Source organism: Fusarium sambucinum, chromosome III (assembly GCF_050947815.1).
Source record: "Fusarium sambucinum isolate potato_lamoka chromosome III, whole genome shotgun sequence".
Classification (NCBI taxonomy): domain Eukaryota; kingdom Fungi; phylum Ascomycota; class Sordariomycetes; order Hypocreales; family Nectriaceae; genus Fusarium; species Fusarium sambucinum.
The window spans coordinates 1,250,237-1,270,657 of NC_139292.1; the positions used below are offsets into that span (position 1 = coordinate 1,250,237).

Genomic DNA, 20,421 nt, shown 5'->3' on the forward strand with positions numbered 1-20,421 from the left:
CTAAGTATCATGGTCCAGAACGCAAGGAGGCATCTAAAAGAAGAACTCGACACTTGCTGTATACAACCTGCACCAGAGAAATGCGCGACTTTGACCTCCTGAAGGCCAATACCCGCTTCTTCAAGTTTTGTCTTATCGCCTAGAGGAAATGTCAAGCTCTTCGTCGTCTTGAAACTCTGGCCCATCGCGGAGATGATTACTTTGCGGTGACTCGTCAGTTGATTGTCGTTGCTAGCGTTGCCCGATTATGTAGTGTATTATAATATTTTATCTTCTGGGCATTACTGTTTGTTACTGGCATCGAAAAGGGGGGATGGTATTCTATTGTGAAATAATAGGTCCCTAGGGTGAGATCTCCAAGTTGCAGTAGGAGACAATTAGGAGGAGGAGATGTTAATGGAAGCACGAGCCATGGGCTATTCGACATTTCATCAATAATAACAGCAGTGTTGTTCTAGTGTCAGTACAAATGTTCAGAAATATTCAGCCCACCAACCAACTGTTCAGCCCAGTTTGCGGTAAAACCTGCTATTATCTACTCCAGCCAAGTTATTCGGGCCCACCAACACTTGAATCTGTCATCCACCTGCGTACAATGGTAGATGAGAGCCATCTCAAAGCTAAGGTACCAGACCACCGACCATGTTGCCAGCCACAACTAGGCAGCCGTTCCGAAGAGGTAAATTTTGTGCGAGGGGATTTGGGGCCAGTTGTTCTTGATGGAAACTGGACTCTTCTTTATTTATTGACATTATCAACAATCGAGTATCGAGAATTTGTCAACCGACCACTACCCAGTAACTCAAAGACCCGAGACGAAAGATAACCCCGATCGCCGTCATGTTCATTCCCGAGTTGCCTGCGCCACTCATCTCCAGGACCAGTCGACCAAGTACTACCATGACAGCATCTCGGGTTTATCGTGGTTACGTTACCGCGCGTTCAAAACCACCATGTCGAACCACCCCAGCGATGTGCGCCAACCATCAACAACTCCCTCTTAGTCTGACTATCGCATCAGAAGACACGGAAACCACCAGCTAGTTACTATCGACATCGTTGCCCATAGAAAACTACGTCGAAACGAGGTAAGGTCATATCCAACTGATGGCTATCGCGCCACTGGGGAAAGAGAGGATCAAAATTTCTGTGCAAACGTTGTCTGACTCCCACTAGGAACACAATGATAGATTGACCACCTCAAATATCCAGTCGCAGCCAGAGGCTCTTGGGGGCTCTGAGACGGTCAATTTTCCAGCAGATGGTGGTACTGCCCGGTCGGACAGCCGCAAAAACCAATTATCTGAGTGAGCGGTCCTCTCGTACTAAGCTCAATTACCATTGCGGTGAGGCCATCAGTAGGCTTTGGTTCTACCTTCGATTGCCAGCGCCAGGATCTCCATGATGCTATCATCCTTCATTTCCAGGGATTAGAATACCATCTCCCCAGTCGGCCGGCTACCCAGATTAGATTCAGATCAACGAACCCCAAACGAGAAATCAGAGAAAAATATCACTCCGCACACTCAGTTTTCACCAACCATCAAACTGAACAAACGGTTTAACAAGCTATTTGATCTTATTTCTCGTTCCTTTTATCTACGTTTAAACAAATCACCTACAGTTATCGTCCCACTAGGAATAGGAATTGTTTAACAGACCTATTGAACAAGTTTCTGAAGTTCATTCTTGAAATCAAAACCACACTTGCAAAGATTTATCTTTTTTGTGTTCTTGCGGACCATCTTTACACTCGGACGCAAGCAGAAAAGCAGCACGAGTAACCCCTGAAGCGCTTGTTGCAGGAGAAAGGACTACCCCCTTGAAGCCCGCAATGGTTGGAACATCCTCAGAACGATCAGGAACAAGGACTGAAAGGAACGCGCGGGGTTGAGTTTCCGGAAGATAAAGAAACACTGGATGGCTTAGTGAGTCAATTACAAAGAAAGAACTTGGACCCAGAGCTGACGAGCAATGGAAATAGCAATTGAAGACGCCACTCGATAGCTTGACTGCAAAACTACCGTTACAGATCGAAACCTTCAGCCAAATACAAATAAAGGAACTGGAAGATTGAGGAAGACAGAAGTAGTTCCATTGGAGAAGGAGTGAAGTTGAAACGGTCTCACGTGAGAAGACACGCCATCGTTCTTTCCACAAGATCCACTAACCTATTCTTAGTCACATCTTTCAACTGTCGCAACTGCCTTGCTCAATGCCAATCGAATTCTATAATGATACAATCGCAAAGGCAAAGGCGAAAGCTCAGGGCATGTCCCTCTACTATACTCGACATCTTTAGAGTGCTGCACAACTATCGCGGACGACATCAAAGAGCGGCATAGCAAGGGCGTTGGGAGAAGCAAAAGCATACGAATTGCCGCAGCAGAGAACTAAATCGCAAAACTACAACTCACGACTGGTAAAGAAACAAAACATATCTGTACAATCAACGAGATAGAAGTCCATGGCAAGTTGTTGGTTTGCACATTGAAGGACCAACACGGGGTGAGTCAACCGGGGTGCTCCAACCCCGCTAATGTTCTGGGTCATCCCTGTAAGCCTTACACTAGACAAGGATACCAACCAATTCAACAGGGACAGGGAGCGCAGATCATCAATTGTGACGTTTTGGATCATCATATTCAAGATGCAACTGCTCCGAGCAAGGCATTAACGATCAAGTAGAACAAAGTTCGACAGTTTCTACGAACCGATCAAGAGAATATCCATGGCTTCACCTTCTCAGCCAGCTGCAACTACTCAGAAACTACTGCAACTTCCCAAGTTGTCGAACCATCCTATTCGGCGATTCCTCAACCTGTACCAACCAACGTCCATATTTAAGGTGGATCTTGCCTTTCGTGGGTTCAGCCTCTAGGCATCCAAAGTTCCAGACTCAGCCCCATTATGAGAAGACAGTAAGCTTGTTGAAAACCAAAGAGAATTTGACTCATTGACCGACCTTATTTACACAGTTAGACATTATTCGACCGACTATATAATACCGCTAAATCCCACGTCTTCATCCTCCTTTATCCAACAAGATTCTACCTGTCACATCAACATCATGGCTTCCACCACAGAGTCAGATGTCCTTTGGTTCCTCAAGTCGTCATACCCGGTTCTTTTTCCATTTGACGATGTTGTGAGGAAGCCCCAGGCCGAGTTTGATGACTGTCTCCGTCGTGGGATTGCACAACGCCATGATGACACCACAGCTGAAGTCAGCCCAGACCAGGCCATGACCGATGCTGACCAGTCCGAGACATTTACTCTCGTCTCCAACTCTACTTCAGCTGAAATCCGTCAAGGCGTAGATGCCATGGACGTTTCGGGGGAAGCAGCATCAGACTCTAAGCCAGAAGACACCCCTGCTGAGTCGCATCCTTTCATGGAGGGATTAATCAACTATCAAAAGGAGGAACCATCAAAGGCTCCCCAAGGTATGATGCTGACGGAGAACGGAGACTTGGCATATCGATACACCGAGAATGCTCTTGTCGATCTGTTCCACGAACTCGAGGAAGTTGTATCTGGCCCTCGCCTGAATGAACTTTTGCTCGCCGCTTGGAGAGAGAACCCCATCGCCACTCTTAGAATCATCTTCAACGCTCGCTCTATTCATCTCGGCAAAAGCTCGCGAATCACCCTTTACCGTTGTGCTGGCTGGCTGGCACAAAATCACCCAATGACCCTTATCGCCAACTTGCGATGGCTGAGCCGTCCTGTTATCGAGAAGAAGGCCGAAAAGAAGGAAGATGGTGATCTTGTCATCGTTGAAGACGAGAACAAGGACGAAAATACCAAGTTCGACGTCAAGAACGGCGTCTCGCACGGATACTGGAAAGATCTTCTCAACATGCTCGCGCTTGCAGCTAACAAAAAACTTACTGTTCTGGATGACCCCAAGGATATTCTGAACAGCGAGAATCCTGGCATCATCAAAGGAAAGTCTGTTGGTAAGCGCGGCGGTCGACGGGGAGCCCGAGGTGCAAGCCGTGGACGCGGAGGGGTTTTGAGTGGGCGAATCAGCACAACCTCGGAAATTGAAGAAAAGAAAGAAAAATCTTCTGATCCAAAGGATGTCAAACGAGAAGCGAGAGCAACCCGGTATGAGAATGCGAAGAACATCTTTGAGAACGACCCAGTATATCGCGCTCTGCACTTGAGTGTTGCTCGTCTATTCGCCGAACAGCTAGAAAAGGACCTTCGAGCCCTTCGAGGAGACGATAAAAAGGCCAAGCGTTCCATTTCTTTCTGTGGCAAGTGGGCTCCTTCGCATGACCATTTCCACGACAGACATACTTTTATCGTCAGCACCATTGCCGAAATCATGTACCCACGAGAGTCAATCGACAACGAGAAGCTGACGCCGACCGACGACCGCGAGACCTACTTGCGATTTGCTCGTGAAGAATACCGCAAGGACATGTCTGCCCTCCGAAAGCATCTCGAGATTGTGGAGCGTGCTATCACAGAGAACAAGTACGGAAACATCAAGTACGACCGAGTTCCATCGCTCGCTATGAACCAATACAGCAAGCTGTTCATCGAGAAAGACTCCGAACGCTTTGATCAGTATCTTGACAAAGTTGCTGAAGGAAAGGCAAACATCTCCGGAGCCACCTTGTTACCGTCGACCTTGATCCACAAAGTGCGACAAGGCAGCCAGGGTCAAAGCCGCCTGGATCAGAAGATTGCTGAGATCGAATCCAAAGTTCTCGATGGACAATGGAACACACTTGTCCAGCGTATCAAGGACTCTGGTACTATGGATTCGAGTATCGCGGTTTGTGATGTTTCTGGTAGCATGGGCTCTCCCGTCTTCTCCGACAAGACTACACCGATGGATTCCGCCATTGGTCTTTCTCTTCTTGTTGCTGAAGTTGCCAAGCCTCCATTTGCCGGTGCCTTTATCACGTTCAGCTCTCATCCATCGGTCGAGAAAGTGGATCTGTCCAATACTCTGGCAGAAAAGGTCGGCACCATGGATAGTTCTAACTGGGGTATGACTACCAATTTCGTTTCCGTGTTTGAGGACTTGATTCTTCCAATGGCTACCAAGAACAGCTTGAAGAATGAGGACATGGTCAAGCGAGTGTTTGTCTTTAGTGACATGCAGTTCAACGAAGCATGCGATTCGTCTGGTTCATCATGGTCTCGTCCCAGTTGGTCCAATGCCTCGGCGCCAGATGATGAAGCTGACGGTGGTTGGGATACCTCGTATGAGCGCATCAAGGGCAAGTTTAAGGCTGCAGGTTACGACATGCCTGAGCTGGTCTTTTGGGACCTCGCTGGAGGCAGAGCAGGATACGGTCAGACTTCTGGGGATCCAGTTGCGCCCAAGCCTGTCAAATCTGATGAGAATGGAACATGTCTCGTCAGTGGATACTCCCAGGGTCTTCTGAAGGTTTTCTTGGATGGAGGAGGTTTCGAGGAAGAAGAGGAGGAAGAGGAAGTGGTTGTCGAAAAGGATGCCGAGGGCAATGTCACGCAAAAGGTCAAAAAGGTCAAGATGTCGCCTCTCAAGATTGTACAAAAGGCGATTAGCCACAAGGCGTATGAGATGTTGAAGGTTGTTGATTAGGATGAATGAGTTATGAATACGATACCCAGATTATTAAACACTATAGATTCCAAATGTGAAGTGCAAATGATCTTCAAGAAATGTCAAATAAGAAACTGTCTTGGCGTTACAGCAGTGCGATGACCAATTAGAAACTCTATACGAAATGGTAACCACATGAATATAACTCGTTGACTTGTGCGATGCTCTGAACGAACGAGTTGAACAACACGGTATACCATCTGCACAATCTTTTCTTGAAGGTTTACAGAGGCAGGCCTCAGGGTATCAGAAAAATTAGCCGCTGGAAGCATAAGAGACGAAATTAGTAGGTCACTTTATGCTCCTTAGACTACAGTCCCTAGACTACTTATTTTTATACCCTAACAATTAGGACGCCATCTTTTCTACTACCCACTAGGCAGGTCAACTCACTTAATGCTGTAGACTGGAGCATGGACCTTGTTCTCCACTGACCCTCACCAGAACAATTGATCTTATTCCCATCCCCATCGTGACAAACATATGTCCACAGTGGACCGATCCCCACGAAAGGACCACTTTCTAATCTCTTATCACATCATCTCCATCATAGCTTATCTTCCCCGGATAGACAGTGGATAGAAAAAGATAGGTAACCATAATGAAACGGGCATGTCGGCTCGGAATCTACATCTACTACCGATTCAATACACTGACTCGTTTCCCATCATGACATTCATCGTTACCCCTCGTGTACCTTGCGCCCTACAATGTTGTCCACCCAATCAACCCTGTCAATGCCTCTAGTCCTGGCCCGCCATGTGGACCATGTTATTCGTGCCCCGCGATAGCTCTCATGATCAATCACCGGCAACGGAGACATGAGGAATATTTTAATGTCGGTATATCCTCTGATTTGAACTGGCTATTATTATTTATCATCTATTCATACTTATATACATTCAAAATGACTGTCGTCACTCTTCCTGAGCCTTTTGCTAGCATCCCCAGAGAGAACTTTCTCTTTGGAGCTTCACCTCTTCAACCTCTTCCTAGAATATCCGCTGCTCTGGGTGGAAAGGTTAATGTCTACGCAAAGCGCGAAGATTGCAACTCTGGTCTTGCTTATGGTGGAAACAAGGTCCGAAAGCTAGAGTATGCCAATACCCTTCAGCAACCCGACAATACTAACTCACCTACAGGTACCTCGCCGCTGAAGCCCAAGCCCAAGGTGCCGATACCCTCGTCTCAATCGGTGGCGTCCAATCCAACCACACCCGCGCCGTAACAGCCGTCGCTACATCGCTCGGCCTCAAAGCCGCCACTGTCCAAGAGCATTGGGTTGACTGGGAAGACCCCGGCTATGAAAAGGTCGGCAACATTCAGCTTTCTCGTCTCATGGGCGGCGATGTGAGACTTGACCCTTCTACGTTCGGTATCGAGCACAAGACAACCCTTGCCAAGCTCAAGGACGAGCTCGAGAGCAGCGGCCGAAAGCCCTACTACATCCCAGCAGGTGCTTCAGACCATCCCCTCGGCGGTCTCGGTTTCGCGCGCTGGGCATTCGAAGTTGAAGCGCAAGAGAAAGAACTCGGCATCTTTTTTGATACCATCATTGTCTGCGCCGTGACAGGATCTACGTTTGCTGGTATGATTGCCGGTTTCAAACTTGCACAAAAGAACGGCTCTCCTGCGCGAAAGATTATCGGTATCGACGCTTCAGGTAAAGTGCAACAGACATTTGACCAAGTCCTGCGCATCGCCAAGAACACTGCTGCAAAGATTGGTCTCAGCGAGGACGACATCACAGCTGACGATGTGATTCTCGACCCCAACTACAATGCCAAGGTGTACGGTATTCCTGACGAGACGACACTCGAGGCTATGAGGTTTGGTGCTGCGACTGAGGCTTTCATCACGGATCCTGTGTACGAGGGTAAGAGTTTGGCGGGTATGATGGATTTGATCAAGACTGGCAAGATTGCGAGCGGAAATGTTCTTTATGCTCATTTGGGAGGGCAATTGGCTCTTAATGCTTATTCAAGTCTTTAAGGATAAATAGAAATTAATTTAGTAGTTATAGATTATAAACGCAAATGTATATATCCGGTTTGATCACTATTGGTTGCCATGTCATCAGTAACATTCCTTAAAATGTAACTTAACTCAACATTTAACTGCCTCATCATTCATCATTGCTTAAGCATTGGATATTTTATTGTTTATCTATCAAAAAATGAGCACCTCTCAGGATACGAAATATGACATCTTGTCTGCTATAACAGAATTCTTTAATCTCTCCAGCAAGAATCATCAACTCCCTCATCAATATGCGCACGATTATCTCATCAAGGATTCTTACGTCATTCAATCGTCGCCCAACACTCTAGAAAAGACAACCCTCGGGGATTTATTCTCAGGCCAAAACTCACCAAAACAACAAATCGACTGGGCTATAGATGAACCGCAGGAGGTATTCGTCCACGAGAAACTCGCTGCTGTGTGGACGGGCTGGTCTATTCGCGCGGATGATGGTTCTATTATAAGCCACAAGAAGGGTCTTGTTGGTCTAGCTTTCACTCAAGGACGATGGAAGGTCTCAGGTCTTGCGTCTACGGAACGAGCTGTCGATATTCCCAACCCAAAGGATGAAACTCATCTTGAGCAGGAAATCATGAAGCCCATCAATGCACTCCTCGACGACTTTTCTCATCCGAATTGGGATACACTTAAGGAATGGTTCCTACCAGATGCAGGTGTTACTCTGTACCGTCCACCCTCAGAGCCAGCGCCTATGACATTGGAGCAGTCCATCCGGCGTCTCCAGAACATGATCAAGAGCGGTATCACCATGCAGGAGAAGCTTCACCACGCGCAGGTGCGAAAGCATGGGGACTTGGCTTTAGTATGGGCGCCTTTTGTGGTGGAGATTAATGGACAGGCTATGCATCATGGAGTGAATGCGTTTACGCTGTTCAAGAAGAGTAACAAGTGGTGTTTTGGAGGATGTCAGGACTATGGGGTTCCCATAAGCGGATGAAGGCGGATACCGACAGGAGTATTTTGGGTTAGCTGCCTAGAACATGGACAAAGCTTTGGATGCAGTAATGGAAGTTTGTTTTTATCAGGGCTTATGTTTTGTTCGGTTGGTTATGGTGCGCGGGTAGATGCATTAGCAGACTCAAACTTGTTGTCATACGTGTTTGCCATTTCATGCAGGATTGAGAAACATATTAAAGGGAAGTATCAGTTGACGCATAATTAAACCAGGCTTTCGGTAATAGTTATTATTCGTGGTGCTTCAAAAGCCTGGCTTGCAAAGAATGTCTTTCTGCGACGCAACAATAGAGAACAATAGGGAAGCTTTTGCCTTAATACAATCGGGATAGTAGAAAGCCAGCCTGGCTGCCTAGTCTATGTTTCTGAAACAATAAATACCACTACTAGTTCAATTCATCATGCAGGTATGTTCTCATTGTTCTATTCAAAGCATAGAAAAGACCTGCAGAAGAACGTTATGGACAATCATACCGACCATGCGGTAACAAAGGCTCAAACTGGACGACTCGACAGTCTGCCTATTCATAGAGCACCAATGGAACAACTTTGCCTTTATCCCCTGCTTGGTCTTCAGTACCAAGCTGTTTTGTTTTGTTTTGTTTACTCTGCCTAGTATCTGTCTCTACTTGCAGCCTTGTCTCTTCGACAGTAGCCTGTATCAAGCTGGATCAGAATCTTGCAACTCAACTTGAACAAATTCATTCTTTACATATATCAATCTAGTAAGTCGTGCTTCTTCCCAGACTATAAATGTCTATCCCATCCCATCTCTCCCCTATTCATTCCCCATCATGGCTGGAGCATACGACCACAACTTTCTCCTTTCCAACGCTGACCACATCAACTTCAACCAGTGGATAGACGAGAATTTCCACGAATCTACCACAAAATTCGACCTGACAGAAATGGATCCCCTCGACAATGTTTTCAAGCCGCAGGAGCACATCGATCGCCTCGGTTCTCCTGATGAATGTTTTGTTGATTGCGATCTGGCTTATTTGATGAGTCCTACCTTTCCACCTGCCCCGGCCGCAGGGTCTGATGCGTCTGGGACTACAAAAGCTGAGTCTCCAGAAATGTTTGACTTTACCTGTCTTGATACCGATGCTATCGCTGGACAAGATGTGGGGAATGGAACTGGAGAGGGGATTTTCGAGGGTGGTATTTCGACTACTCTTACTCCTGCTGCTGACACTCTTCGCGTTGCCAGCGTTGAACCCGGTCTGATGGAGTATCAACACGAGAGCCAGCCGGTCAAGACTCAAGCTCAGAGTCACTACCAACCTCAGGCTCAAATGCAGGATCATTACCAGCTTCAGCCTCAGGTTCAGAACCAGTATCAACTTCCGGGTCACACTCAGGCTCAGTTTGATAGTCAAGTCCAGGCTCAAACACTTCCTTACCAATCTCTCCTCCATCAACCATGCGCGTATGGAAATCCACACAAGCAGGCGAGTTACCAGATGGCGCAGCTGATGAGCTTGCAATCTCAAAGAGTCACTTCTCAACCTGATCCGCCTCAGCCGCAGCCTCAGTATCACTTCCCAACCGTGATGCCCTCCTTCAACCCAAATCCCCCTCAATCAGTCCGTCCAGCCATCGAACAACCCCCCAAGAAATACCGCGTTTCTCCTAAACCCACAGCGCAAAACCAGAACCAAGAATGGCTAGTTTCCAAGCTGGATCACTTTACGCGCCAGTATCAAGGCTACATCAACACACCCACCATGGCCAGAGGGATAGAAGGCGTGTTCCTCTCTCTATCTCACCCTCCAGCAAACGCCACGACAACTCGTCAATCCGTTGATCCAAGCTTCCCCCGATCAATGCATGATTATCGTAACTGCGTTAAGCAAATGTTTGATGCTATATGCGACTGGTCCAGTACTCGTGAATGGCGCGCAAAGATGGGCCATCCATTGGCAACGCAGTGGGTTGACAAAGTCAAGAAAGATCGTCGAAATCTTGGCTTGTCAATCCAGGCGAGTGATCTCACGGATGAGGATCTGGTTCCTCCTGCGAGCGCGATGCCTTCCGTTGATGAGCAATGGAAGAATGTCATTCATCGTCGCCTATCTGATATCGAGATTGAACTTCTCTGCGCCAAGATCTTGGTAAGTTATCTGTTCAAGTGTTTGCGTCTGTATAACTGACTCTTCATAGAATGAAGCTATGCTTGCTCAAGAGGGACGAAACTTCATTCCTCTGTGGAGTAACAGCGAAACGCAGTGGGAAGAGTTTGACAGTTTCGGACAGCGCTAGAGTCGCATTCTGAATGCCTTTCGAGTAAGTCTCTTTCTTTTTCTTCCCTTTCTTCTGTACAAGTTTCCTAACATTACCAGCTCAACAAAGTCTTGATCCATTCTGCTCTTCGCGCCTCTTGGATCTCACGTATCACAAACTCTCCATTCTCAGAGACTCGTGTAAGTTTTTTGAGCTTGTTTAAAATGACGATGCTGACTTGTATATAGCGCAAAGATCAGAATAAAGCTGGTAACGATCGCAAGCGAACTCTCATCGAGCAGGTTGAGAACGGACGGAAGAGACCTGTGAATGAACAGGGTGGTGGCAAGCAGAAGCGAACCCGAATTTAACCAGAAGAATGTGATGGCATTTACCGAGTATATATGATGGATTTGTCAAGGTGCGTGGATTTACAGGGATTTGCTTGAGCATGTAAGATATCATGTCTGGAAGTTTGGTATGATGAGTGGCACATATTTGCTGTTAGTTGATGACGAGTTATCATGTACTTTTATGCCAAATGGCCGGTCGAGATATCACTTTGATGATCCATACTCAAAACTGTCAAGATTTGTAAAGGGTATTCATTATGGTGTAAATACACCCGCTAATTCTTATGCATCCACCAGAGATGTTGTATCCTCTCCAACATGCACTATTTTATTTAACCATTCATTTCCTTTTCATGTTGAATAAACCCTCTCCTGCAACGCCAATAAACAAATTTCTTTTCTTTACCATCCTCGTCCAGCAAGCTTCTCCTCTGGCTTCATGCTATCGCAGTTGATTCCAACCATGGCTTCGCCAAGCCCTGTGCTAGTCTCTGCAAGAACCTTGGCATCCTTAAAGTGTGTCGTGGCTCGCACGATGGCCTTGGCTCGCTTGGCAGGGTCTCCAGACTTGAAAATACCGCTTCCGACAAAAACACCGTCACAGCCGAGCTGCATCATGAGCGCCGCATCGGCGGGTGTGGCAACTCCACCGGCCGCAAAGTTGACCACGGGGAGACGGCCAAGCTCGGCGGTTTGGCGGAGTAGCTCGGCGTCGACTTCCAGCTTGCGGGCCATCTCGCGGATGCGCACAATGCCTCCCTCTGCGAGAGCGGCCTTGGCTGCAGCAATGTCTCTGTTAACAGTCTTCATGTGTCGCACAGCCTCGACAACGTCTCCGGTGCCGGCCTCGCCCTTTGTTCGGATCATGGCAGCTCCTTCGGCGATTCGGCGGAGAGCTTCACCCAAGTTTCGGCATCCGCAAACAAATGGGACGCTGAAGGGGCTCTTTTCGACGTGGCTCTCGTCGTCGGCGGGGGTGAGAACCTCGGACTCGTCAATGTAGTCAACACCAAGAGCCTCAAGAATCTGACACTCGACAAAGTGACCGATACGGGCCTTGGCCATGACGGGGATGGTGACGGCGTCTTGGATCTCCTTGATCATGGCGGGGTCGGACATGCGAGCGACACCACCGTCCTTTCGGATGTCGGCGGGGACACGCTCGAGGGCCATGACGGCGCAGGCACCGGCTTCTTCGGCGATGCGAGCTTGCTCAGCGTTAACGACGTCCATGATGACACCGCCCTTGAGCATCTGAGCGAGGCCGGCCTTGACAGTGAAGGAGGACTTGGCCTCGCCATTGGAGGCGCCAGCGTTGTTGGAGTTGTCGTTTGTCATTGTGAAAGTTGGGAGTAAAGTAGTAGAGAGTAAAGAGCTTGGGAGTAAAAGAAAAGAGGCAAATGTGAGGGGGGACCGTCGGTCTTTAAGTTTATTTGTGCTGACTCACAAAAGTCAATGACAAGACAGTATGTACCTTTTCTCAAAGAAGGAAGCTCGATAGAAATGAATAATAGATTACGCCAGAGAAACTCATAAACCGGGGACTTGTTAGACTGTGCTTCCAGTATAGACTACTCCGGTCTCCGCCCCCGGTACGCGGCGCCGTGTGGTAGCGGAGTTTGTTCTTAGCCAAAGGTTAAGGGTCTCTTTTTGCCTCCCACTAGAATCTAACCCCGGTATTGAGCTCCGGAGCTTGCATTAGAGGCGCCCTTTCTGCCGGTCAGAGGGGTCATGTAATTGGATAAGAGTCATGACATGTGCCGCGGTCTATCACGGCATTTGTCGGGAAGACGAGGCTCAAGTTGTGACTGTCAGAGGAGATTCCAAACAAAGATAAGCAGGAGCATGAGCATGAGGGGCCCTGCATTGCATTACATTGCATTTGCATCTGCATTGTTCTAGATGTTTGTGATATCATGGAATGGAATCCTTTGGTATCTCATCTTGTCTCATTCTTTTACTTTGCCACTTATTTACATTGTTCCATCCAATAATAACTACTAGTAAATTCTAGTGAATATTCCAATTGGCTTCTCCATCATCTGACTCGATTAGCTTTTCTTCGTTGTCTTTGTGTCTATTGTTCTATCAAGGTATCGACGGTCTACTACGGAGACTGTACCATAATCGGGGTAGTCCGGAAGGTTTATTATCTCGAGTGGATAAACTACGTACCCGTCGTGCATAAACTATGCATTACGCTAATGCATGATCTTATCTTCTTTGGGTCACTCCGGTACATCACCAGAATCTGGGGAAGCCATTAGAACCATCTTCTTTTTTTTTGCCTTCGGATCATGACTCCGAATAAACCGTCATATTCTCCGTTATCGCTCCTTTTTTTATTCCTTCATCTCTTCTATCATTGAACTATACAGATCATTTTCGTCTGCAACAACAATCTCAAAATGATCAGTCTTACTATTGGTGTCTTGGCCCTTCAAGGCGGCTTCTCAGAACACATTGATCTTGTTCGCAAAGCTGCAGAGTCTATTTCTACTACAGAAAACATCTCTAAGAACAAAATCCAATGCATTGAAGTCCGCACAAAGGAACAGCTTGATCAATGCAGCGCTCTCATCATTCCAGGTGGTGAGAGCACTACAATCTCTTTCGTCGCTGCTCAATCTGGTCTACTAGAGCCACTTAGAGATTTCGTCAAGTATGTCACAAACTAAATTTACGATCATATGCAAACAATACTGACAGTATTGCAGAGTCCAAAAGAGACCTGTCTGGGGAACTTGTGCTGGTCTAATTCTACTATCAGATGAAGCCAACGCTACCAAGAAAGGCGGCCAGGAACTCATCGGCGGTCTCGCCGTCCGTGTTCACCGCAATCACTTTGGCCGTCAAACAGAAAGTTTCGAAGCTGGCATGAATCTCCCCTTCCTAAATGACGAAAAGCCCTTCCCTGGTGTTTTTATCCGCGCGCCTGTCGTGGAACAAGTTATTGGAGCATCTGATGAACGGCAACCAGTCGAAGTCCTCGCAAAACTACCAGATCGTGTGAACAAAATGAAGTCTGGAGTCTCACAAGCCAACACAAAAGACGACTCTGGTGATATCGTCGCTGTTAGACAAGGAAATGTGCTAGGAACTAGTTTCCATCCAGAATTGACAAAGGATGAGCGTATACATGTTTGGTGGCTGAAGGAGGTTCTTAACCAGCAATAGATTTAGATACCAGGGATACACATTTAAACGGCGTTACTAGAAAGGAAATCATTACTATTAGGGGTATCTACTTCATATCTACTATCATCGTTCAACTCATACTTTGCCCATCGCAGTCTCGTATCCAGGTGGTGGTGGTGAATGTGCTCGCGCAGTTGGTCTTCCCTGTGAGGGCGACGATCCAAAACCGAGTATCTGCAAGATCTCGAGATCACCCATCGATTGCGCCAGTTCAGCAGGCGAAATACACCCTCCGACATCCAAATCAGCACCATTCGCCTTGAGCAACTTGACCAATTCGGTGTCTCTCCTCGAAATAGCCTGCATCAATGGTGTTCTACCCTTCTTGTCCGCTGCATTCGCATCAGCGCCTGCTTCAAGAAGAAGCTTCGCCTGTTCCCGTCTCCCATGATCGATAGCATACAGAAGAAGTGTCTCGCCGCTGTTCATCTTCTTCTTGGTGTTGGATCCAGCTTGTACCATCATCTTCACAAGCTCTGTGATACCCGTCTCCATGGCAAAGCAGATAGCTGCAACACCCCATGTACCGTCCGACACGTTCGGGGAAGCCCCATGGTCGAGAAGCATCTTGACGGCTCGGATCTTGTCGTTCTGTGAGAGCTTGCTATCACGCAGAGCAAGTACGAGAGCTGGGTGGCCGACAAGATCCTTGGCGCTCGCATTGGCTCCGTGGTCGAGGAGAAGATGCGCCAAGTCAAGTTTCCTCTTGCTAATAGCATCTACCAGCACGGACAACCCGCTCAAGTTCTTCGAGCTCGCGTTTGTGCCGCTTTCGAGAAGAAGCTTGATCATATCCATACGATCCTGGCTCGCCGCTATGGAGAGAAGGGAGTTGCCGGACATGTCGCTGGTATCTGGGTTCGCGCCATACTTGAGGAGTAACCTCACGAGTTCAATGTTGCCCTTTTTGACAGCTTGCGCAAGCACAGGTCGTCCTGAGATGTTCGTCGTGTTCGGCTTTGCGCCATTCTCGAGAAGAAGTTCGATGCCCTCCAAGTTCTCGCTGTTACACACGTCGACAAAGTAGGCCTGACCAGACCAGCTGGCGGCGTTGGCGTTCCAGGTTCCTTGGGCGATGAGCATTCTAGCAACGCCGATGCTTCCCACGGATGCAGCCAGGAACACTGGCGGGATCTTCATGTCCTTTGTATTGACGTCTGCGCCGGAACTGATGAGGAACCGAACAGCATCTTCCTGGTTAGCTAAGATGCCGCAGCTCAGTGGTGAATTGCCTTCTCCGTTACGGCCGTTGATGTTAGCGCCTTGCGCGAGTAATCCGCTCATTTGCTGGACATCGCCACGGAGAGCTGCTTGACAGAGTGCTGTAGACAAAGGATCAGGTTTCGCCCAGAGACCCGATGTCATGGCTTTGAACGAGTTGGTCAATGAAGACAGGCCCTTGGTGAAAGGTGAGGTTGGCGGTTCGAGACTTGGTGACTGGGCAGAGGATGGCTGAGCGGGTTCGTATGGCGGTGGCTCTATATCACCAGGAAGAGGTCCCTTACTAGACGATGCATACGAGTAATTCTGCGACGCAGCAGTGAGAAGAATGTCTTTGGTCTGCGAAGCCTTTTGGCAAGCCTTGTTAACATGGTCAAAGACCTCTTTGCCACTCTTGGTGTCGAGAGTAACATCCTGCTCATCCCGAGTTGTCCTATTCACGAGTTAATTAAGAAAATGCAGATTCGACATAATAACTTACAAGGACAGAACCTTGGCAAAAAAGGCAAAGAGTCGTGTATACGCCAGCAAAACATCGCTGTAAACCATCAAAAATACCTCATCCAGCAAGGCCAGCGTTTCAGCCTGCAAGCGCATAACCTGCTTGTTCAACACGGTACTGACAACATCGCAAGATCCAAGACTCTGACTCAAAGTGGTCTGGAAACGTGCAGAGATGGCACTCGCATTGTTCAGCGCTGCTTCAAGGTATCCGACATGCTGATGCAGTTGGTACAGTCTACTCGCGAAAGCAGCCAGTCGCTCATCGGGAGTCTGGAGTGCATTGTTTAGCTCATTCAGCTCTTCAGCGCTCGATAACAAACGATGAGAAATAGTTGAGCCAAGCGAGGTCAAAGAGATAACCGAGAAGCCGTCTCGGTCCATGTTTGTGGGGATTTAATCACGGTAATAATAGAGTAAAGATGTGGGGGATTGACTTGGTGGAGAAATGATGGCTTCTACCCAAGATATATGTCAATGCCAAAATCTCACTGCCTGAACTAAACCAAGTTTGTAGGGCTGAACATACGAAAAAACGCCCTGTATGGGTAAGGCTGAATACGCGCAATAGAAGAGGCGTCGTGTGCGGATTACGCGGTCTTTCAATCCCATCGCATTCAATAGAGGCTCAGCTTTCGCTTGGCGGCCTCCATCGAGGCTGTAACTAAACGCAACCTGACAGCGCAGGGATATGGTCTTGATAATGATAGGTTCGCAAATTGACTACGCCGTAATGTGACGACCTGCCCTAGACGATACAATTGGATTGTTATTCATCAGACTGTCGTGTCTGGTTATGAATTCCTTTTTGATAAACCTCATCGCTTACGCCATCGTGCATTAATTCCTCCAGAAGGAAATGTCATGATTTCATCTTTCATCCGTTCCAATTCTCCTTCTTATTTGGGGCTCACAGGTTTCTTTGTGACGCCCTCGACAGGTTGATCCTTTGCAACTTCTGGTCGCGACATGAGCATAAAGAAGCCAACACCAATAGCAAGCCCAACTCCAGCAAACATGATGATTTGCGAGCTACGATAATCTCCCATTAGCATAGCACTTATAAAAGTGTCAGGTTGAAACTCACTTTCCACCCTTTGCCTCAGGCTTGGTAGAGGCATTGGGGCCAATTGGTTCTTTCTCATTGTGTCTAGACACAGCTGTTGTGCGAAAGCCGCGCTGGATAGCGGGCATAGAGGGTCTCAGGGCCAAAGATCGAACGATGCGAGCAGACATGATGATGATGATTGAGTTTTGGTGGTTTGTTTTGTTTTGTTTATGATGTACAGAGCTTGAATGAAGCTTGTGTTTCCTAAACAAAGCTATTTATGACAGCTTTGAATCGATTGGAATGATGACGTTGTTTTGTTTCTGAGCTCAAATTGATCGAGTTGCTCAGTGATTCGAACAGTGGGACTTTATTGATCGTGGCGTCATTGATCCGTATGTGCAATCGACCACTGTCATCATCGCTGCAGAATTATTAGCATTTTTGTCATAGGTGTAAGCCACCGGGAATAAGAAATGTCGATATTAAATATGAAAATACTGATTCAAGAAAGAGCATAGTCCTTGTCAAAATACGGGACATAGGAGGATATATGAGACTGGGATACTGTAGATGTTACATTAGAGAACGCTCCATGGATAAGCTTTAACGGGAATAGAGTCATGGCAACTGAATCAACCAGCCAATATCGACATCTACCCAATCGTCACATTCACCACCATTGGCCATTAAGCTCGCTCAATAGGTGAATTAAAATAAATACGTAAAATTTCCCTTCTATAATGCCCCTAACGTCTATGCCGTCCTTTTCCTTCTCTCTTTTCTCTCTCTTGGAAAAAAAGTTCCCCCGCCCTGTCAATCTTTTCTTCCACCAGATAAAAACAGACATCGAAATCTCAGATCGAAGTCGTTTTTCTTCAACATCCAATCCCTCGCTTGGGTATCAAACATTATTCGTAAAATCCCCATGCAGCAAAAAACCATCCACGACGCAACTTGACAGGCGGGACCATCGGGTAGAAAGGAGTTGAGAGTTTTGTGTCTTTGTGTGTTTTGTTATAGTAAGATAGGTAGGTGAGTGAGTTCATATATAGGCGTTGCGCCTCGGAACTATACTCTGCTCGATACGGTCATTTTGTTGGTTGGTTGGGTTTTCCAGGCTATTCTGACCGTTCGAAAGAAGAGAATCTCTGTCTAGAATTGAGGCATGGTCGTCAATATATCGACAAGACCTCGGGGCGAACCTGCATCGGCACTGATTTCGCTATACATCGTTGGGCTGAGCCATTTGCTTATCAGTACCTCACTTGGGTTTTTTTCATGTCCAATCTCGCGCGTCGATATCCAACTATCGTGAAAAGATTCGAAGAGACATATCTACACTTCCGGTAGCAATCACACAACGGATCTGCACATCTTGAGGTGCCGTCGCTGCCACCTTCTTCGGAGTACCAACATCGCCATTGGCCTCTTCGCCTGGACCCTTATCCTTGATAATGGCCGGCGCCCATCTCAAGCTCGTAATGAAATGCTCGTGGGATCCTTCAACAGTCTTGACGCACTTTCCTTCTTGGCTGAGATCCCAGCATCGAATTGTCTTGTCGTCGGATACCGAGAGGAGGAATTTGCCGCTTGGATGGAACACCAGTCCTCGAACCCAGTTGTCGTGACCTATCAAGACCTTGATGCAGTTTCCTCGACCGTCCCATAGCCTGATCGTCTTATCTCTTCCGCCGGTTGCCATAAATTCGGCCGTGCTGCTAGCTGGGGGCGGTCTCTTGACTCCGGCCAGGGTTGCCAAGTGCGAATATGCTGCTGGAGGCGCAAAGGTACAGCACTCGACAAAATGCTCGTGTCCAATCATGACGAGCTTGGCTTCGGGGTTCGGTACAGAAATGTCCCAGAGCCTCACTGTTCGGTCGTTACCGGTCGATAGTAGGTATTTTCCATCCAACGAGGGAGAAACGTCGCGGATCCAATCGACATGGCCTCTTATCGTCTTGACACAGTATCCTGTCGTAACATCCCATATTCTCACTGTGACATCTCGACTGGCGCTCGCGAGCAGGTTTCCGGATAACGGAGCTCCTGGAGCTCCAGAGGGTATAAATCGGACGGCGCTTACGCTATGGTCGTGGCCAGGTAGTGTTCGAATGTTTTGGTACTCGTTTGAAGGATCCCAGAGCTTAATGGTCAAATCGGAACTGCAAGAGGCAAGTAGTGTGTGACCTTTTGGACCACCGTAATCGAGATCGAGAACCGCTTTGGTGTGACCCTTTACTGTCCTTTCAAGTTCGCCAAACTCCCAATCCCAAATCTTGATGGTAGCATCTTCGTCTCCGGACGCGATAGAAGAGAAAATAGGGTGGAAAGCGACGCAGTTGATTGGCGTTCGGTGCGATTGAAGGACGTGTCGTGGAGGGCCAGACGGAAGCCAAGATGCGGAATCTCCTCTACGATTCGCGAGGGATGTCGGTGTAGCGCTATTAAGTTCTGTCTGAAGGTTTTGGGTCTGCGCTTCTAGATCCATGATCTGTGATGCCCAATTAGCCAAGGACAGACGGTAGAGCGCATCAACAGCGTACCTTTTTTTGTAGGCGCACAACACTGGTCCATTTCTTCTCCAGCAGGGTCTCGTACTTCTTAGCGGTGGCCGGGTCGAAAGCATCCTCTCCAAGACCAAGCTCCGTCCTCATGGCATTGGCGCTATCTTGCAGGTTATTTGCGGCGAGGTAGGCGATGATGGATTTATGCCTGCAGCACGGTCAGATAGGCAAATCATAAGCTTCTGAAGCTCCCCTGTACGAACAGCTCCTCAGCCTGCCGGCTCGTCAACGTCCGGCTCATGATGGCGGTGTAGTGCGTCGGTCCTCTCAGCTCGAAAGAGGACTAATTTCCCAAGATTTCTTTTGGTGTCGCAGATAATTTAGATGGTATATTCGTCGTGATCAAGGGGTTTTTTGAGGTGTCGCTTTGCTATGGTTGGTTCCGTGGAGAAAACGAACGGCGGGGGAGGGGCGGAATGAAGTTTTGGTGGGAGCTTCGTTTCGTGACGTGTCTGTGGAGGAGCGAACGAGAAGCCGCTTGCGCTGAACGAAGGCAGAACAAGCAATTGTTGAGAGACAAACCAGCCAATCGAGGGGGGGCTTCGTCGAGAATTATTTCAAAGGCGGTAAAGCTCAAGCAACAAAGGAAATATCCGACAGCTTAAGGAATGCGCAACAGCAGCAAAGAGCGACGCGATCTCGTCTCGTCTTTCCAGGGGCATCAATGGATTCAAAGAGCGGTGCAGAAGATCACGTGCA

General features: G+C 47.8%; 9 protein-coding genes across 9 annotated transcripts; 5 read left to right on the top strand and 4 right to left on the bottom strand.

The window, feature by feature from the left end:
* Nucleotides 1-3,070: 3,070 nt before the first annotated feature.
* FSST1_010619 (DUF2828 domain-containing protein) lies at nucleotides 3,071-5,590 on the top strand (the record flags this gene model as incomplete). The annotated part of the gene is made up of 1 exon (XM_083233670.1): nucleotides 3,071-5,590. One exon carries the CDS (start codon nucleotides 3,071-3,073, stop codon nucleotides 5,588-5,590), a length of 2,520 nt encoding a protein of 839 aa, XP_083080315.1.
* A 928-nt stretch (nucleotides 5,591-6,518) lies between these two features.
* FSST1_010620 (uncharacterized protein) lies at nucleotides 6,519-7,603 on the top strand (the record flags this gene model as incomplete). The annotated part of the gene is made up of 2 exons (XM_083233671.1): nucleotides 6,519-6,706; nucleotides 6,754-7,603. The coding sequence occupies 2 exons, from the start codon at nucleotides 6,519-6,521 to the stop codon at nucleotides 7,601-7,603; spliced, it is 1,038 nt and encodes a 345-aa protein (XP_083080316.1).
* Nucleotides 7,604-7,787: 184 nt separating this feature from the next.
* Nucleotides 7,788-8,591, top strand: FSST1_010621 (uncharacterized protein; the record flags this gene model as incomplete). Its single annotated transcript, XM_083233672.1, has 1 exon — nucleotides 7,788-8,591. The coding sequence occupies one exon, from the start codon at nucleotides 7,788-7,790 to the stop codon at nucleotides 8,589-8,591; it is 804 nt and encodes a 267-aa protein (XP_083080317.1).
* Nucleotides 8,592-9,402: 811 nt separating this feature from the next.
* FSST1_010622 (uncharacterized protein) lies at nucleotides 9,403-11,205 on the top strand (the record flags this gene model as incomplete). The annotated part of the gene is made up of 5 exons (XM_083233674.1): nucleotides 9,403-10,725; nucleotides 10,775-10,823; nucleotides 10,874-10,897; nucleotides 10,964-11,034; nucleotides 11,083-11,205. 5 exons carry the CDS (start codon nucleotides 9,403-9,405, stop codon nucleotides 11,203-11,205), a joined length of 1,590 nt encoding a protein of 529 aa, XP_083080318.1.
* Nucleotides 11,206-11,589: 384 nt separating this feature from the next.
* FSST1_010623 (SOR/SNZ family-domain-containing protein) lies at nucleotides 11,590-12,525 on the bottom strand (the record flags this gene model as incomplete). The annotated part of the gene is made up of 1 exon (XM_083233675.1): nucleotides 11,590-12,525. The coding sequence occupies one exon, from the start codon at nucleotides 12,523-12,525 to the stop codon at nucleotides 11,590-11,592; it is 936 nt and encodes a 311-aa protein (XP_083080319.1).
* Nucleotides 12,526-13,595: 1,070 nt separating this feature from the next.
* On the top strand, nucleotides 13,596-14,364 carry FSST1_010624 (PdxT/SNO family; the record flags this gene model as incomplete). The annotated part of the gene is made up of 2 exons (XM_083233676.1): nucleotides 13,596-13,849; nucleotides 13,905-14,364. 2 exons carry the CDS (start codon nucleotides 13,596-13,598, stop codon nucleotides 14,362-14,364), a joined length of 714 nt encoding a protein of 237 aa, XP_083080320.1.
* Nucleotides 14,365-14,460: 96 nt separating this feature from the next.
* On the bottom strand, nucleotides 14,461-16,491 carry FSST1_010625 (ankyrin repeat-containing domain protein; the record flags this gene model as incomplete). The annotated part of the gene is made up of 2 exons (XM_083233677.1): nucleotides 14,461-16,039; nucleotides 16,088-16,491. The coding sequence occupies 2 exons, from the start codon at nucleotides 16,489-16,491 to the stop codon at nucleotides 14,461-14,463; spliced, it is 1,983 nt and encodes a 660-aa protein (XP_083080321.1).
* Nucleotides 16,492-17,006: 515 nt separating this feature from the next.
* On the bottom strand, nucleotides 17,007-17,343 carry FSST1_010626 (uncharacterized protein; the record flags this gene model as incomplete). Its single annotated transcript, XM_083233678.1, has 2 exons — nucleotides 17,007-17,139; nucleotides 17,195-17,343. The coding sequence occupies 2 exons, from the start codon at nucleotides 17,341-17,343 to the stop codon at nucleotides 17,007-17,009; spliced, it is 282 nt and encodes a 93-aa protein (XP_083080322.1).
* Nucleotides 17,344-18,464: 1,121 nt separating this feature from the next.
* On the bottom strand, nucleotides 18,465-19,963 carry FSST1_010627 (WD40-repeat-containing domain protein; the record flags this gene model as incomplete). Its single annotated transcript, XM_083233679.1, has 3 exons — nucleotides 18,465-19,649; nucleotides 19,702-19,870; nucleotides 19,926-19,963. 3 exons carry the CDS (start codon nucleotides 19,961-19,963, stop codon nucleotides 18,465-18,467), a joined length of 1,392 nt encoding a protein of 463 aa, XP_083080323.1.
* Nucleotides 19,964-20,421: the final 458 nt, after the last annotated feature.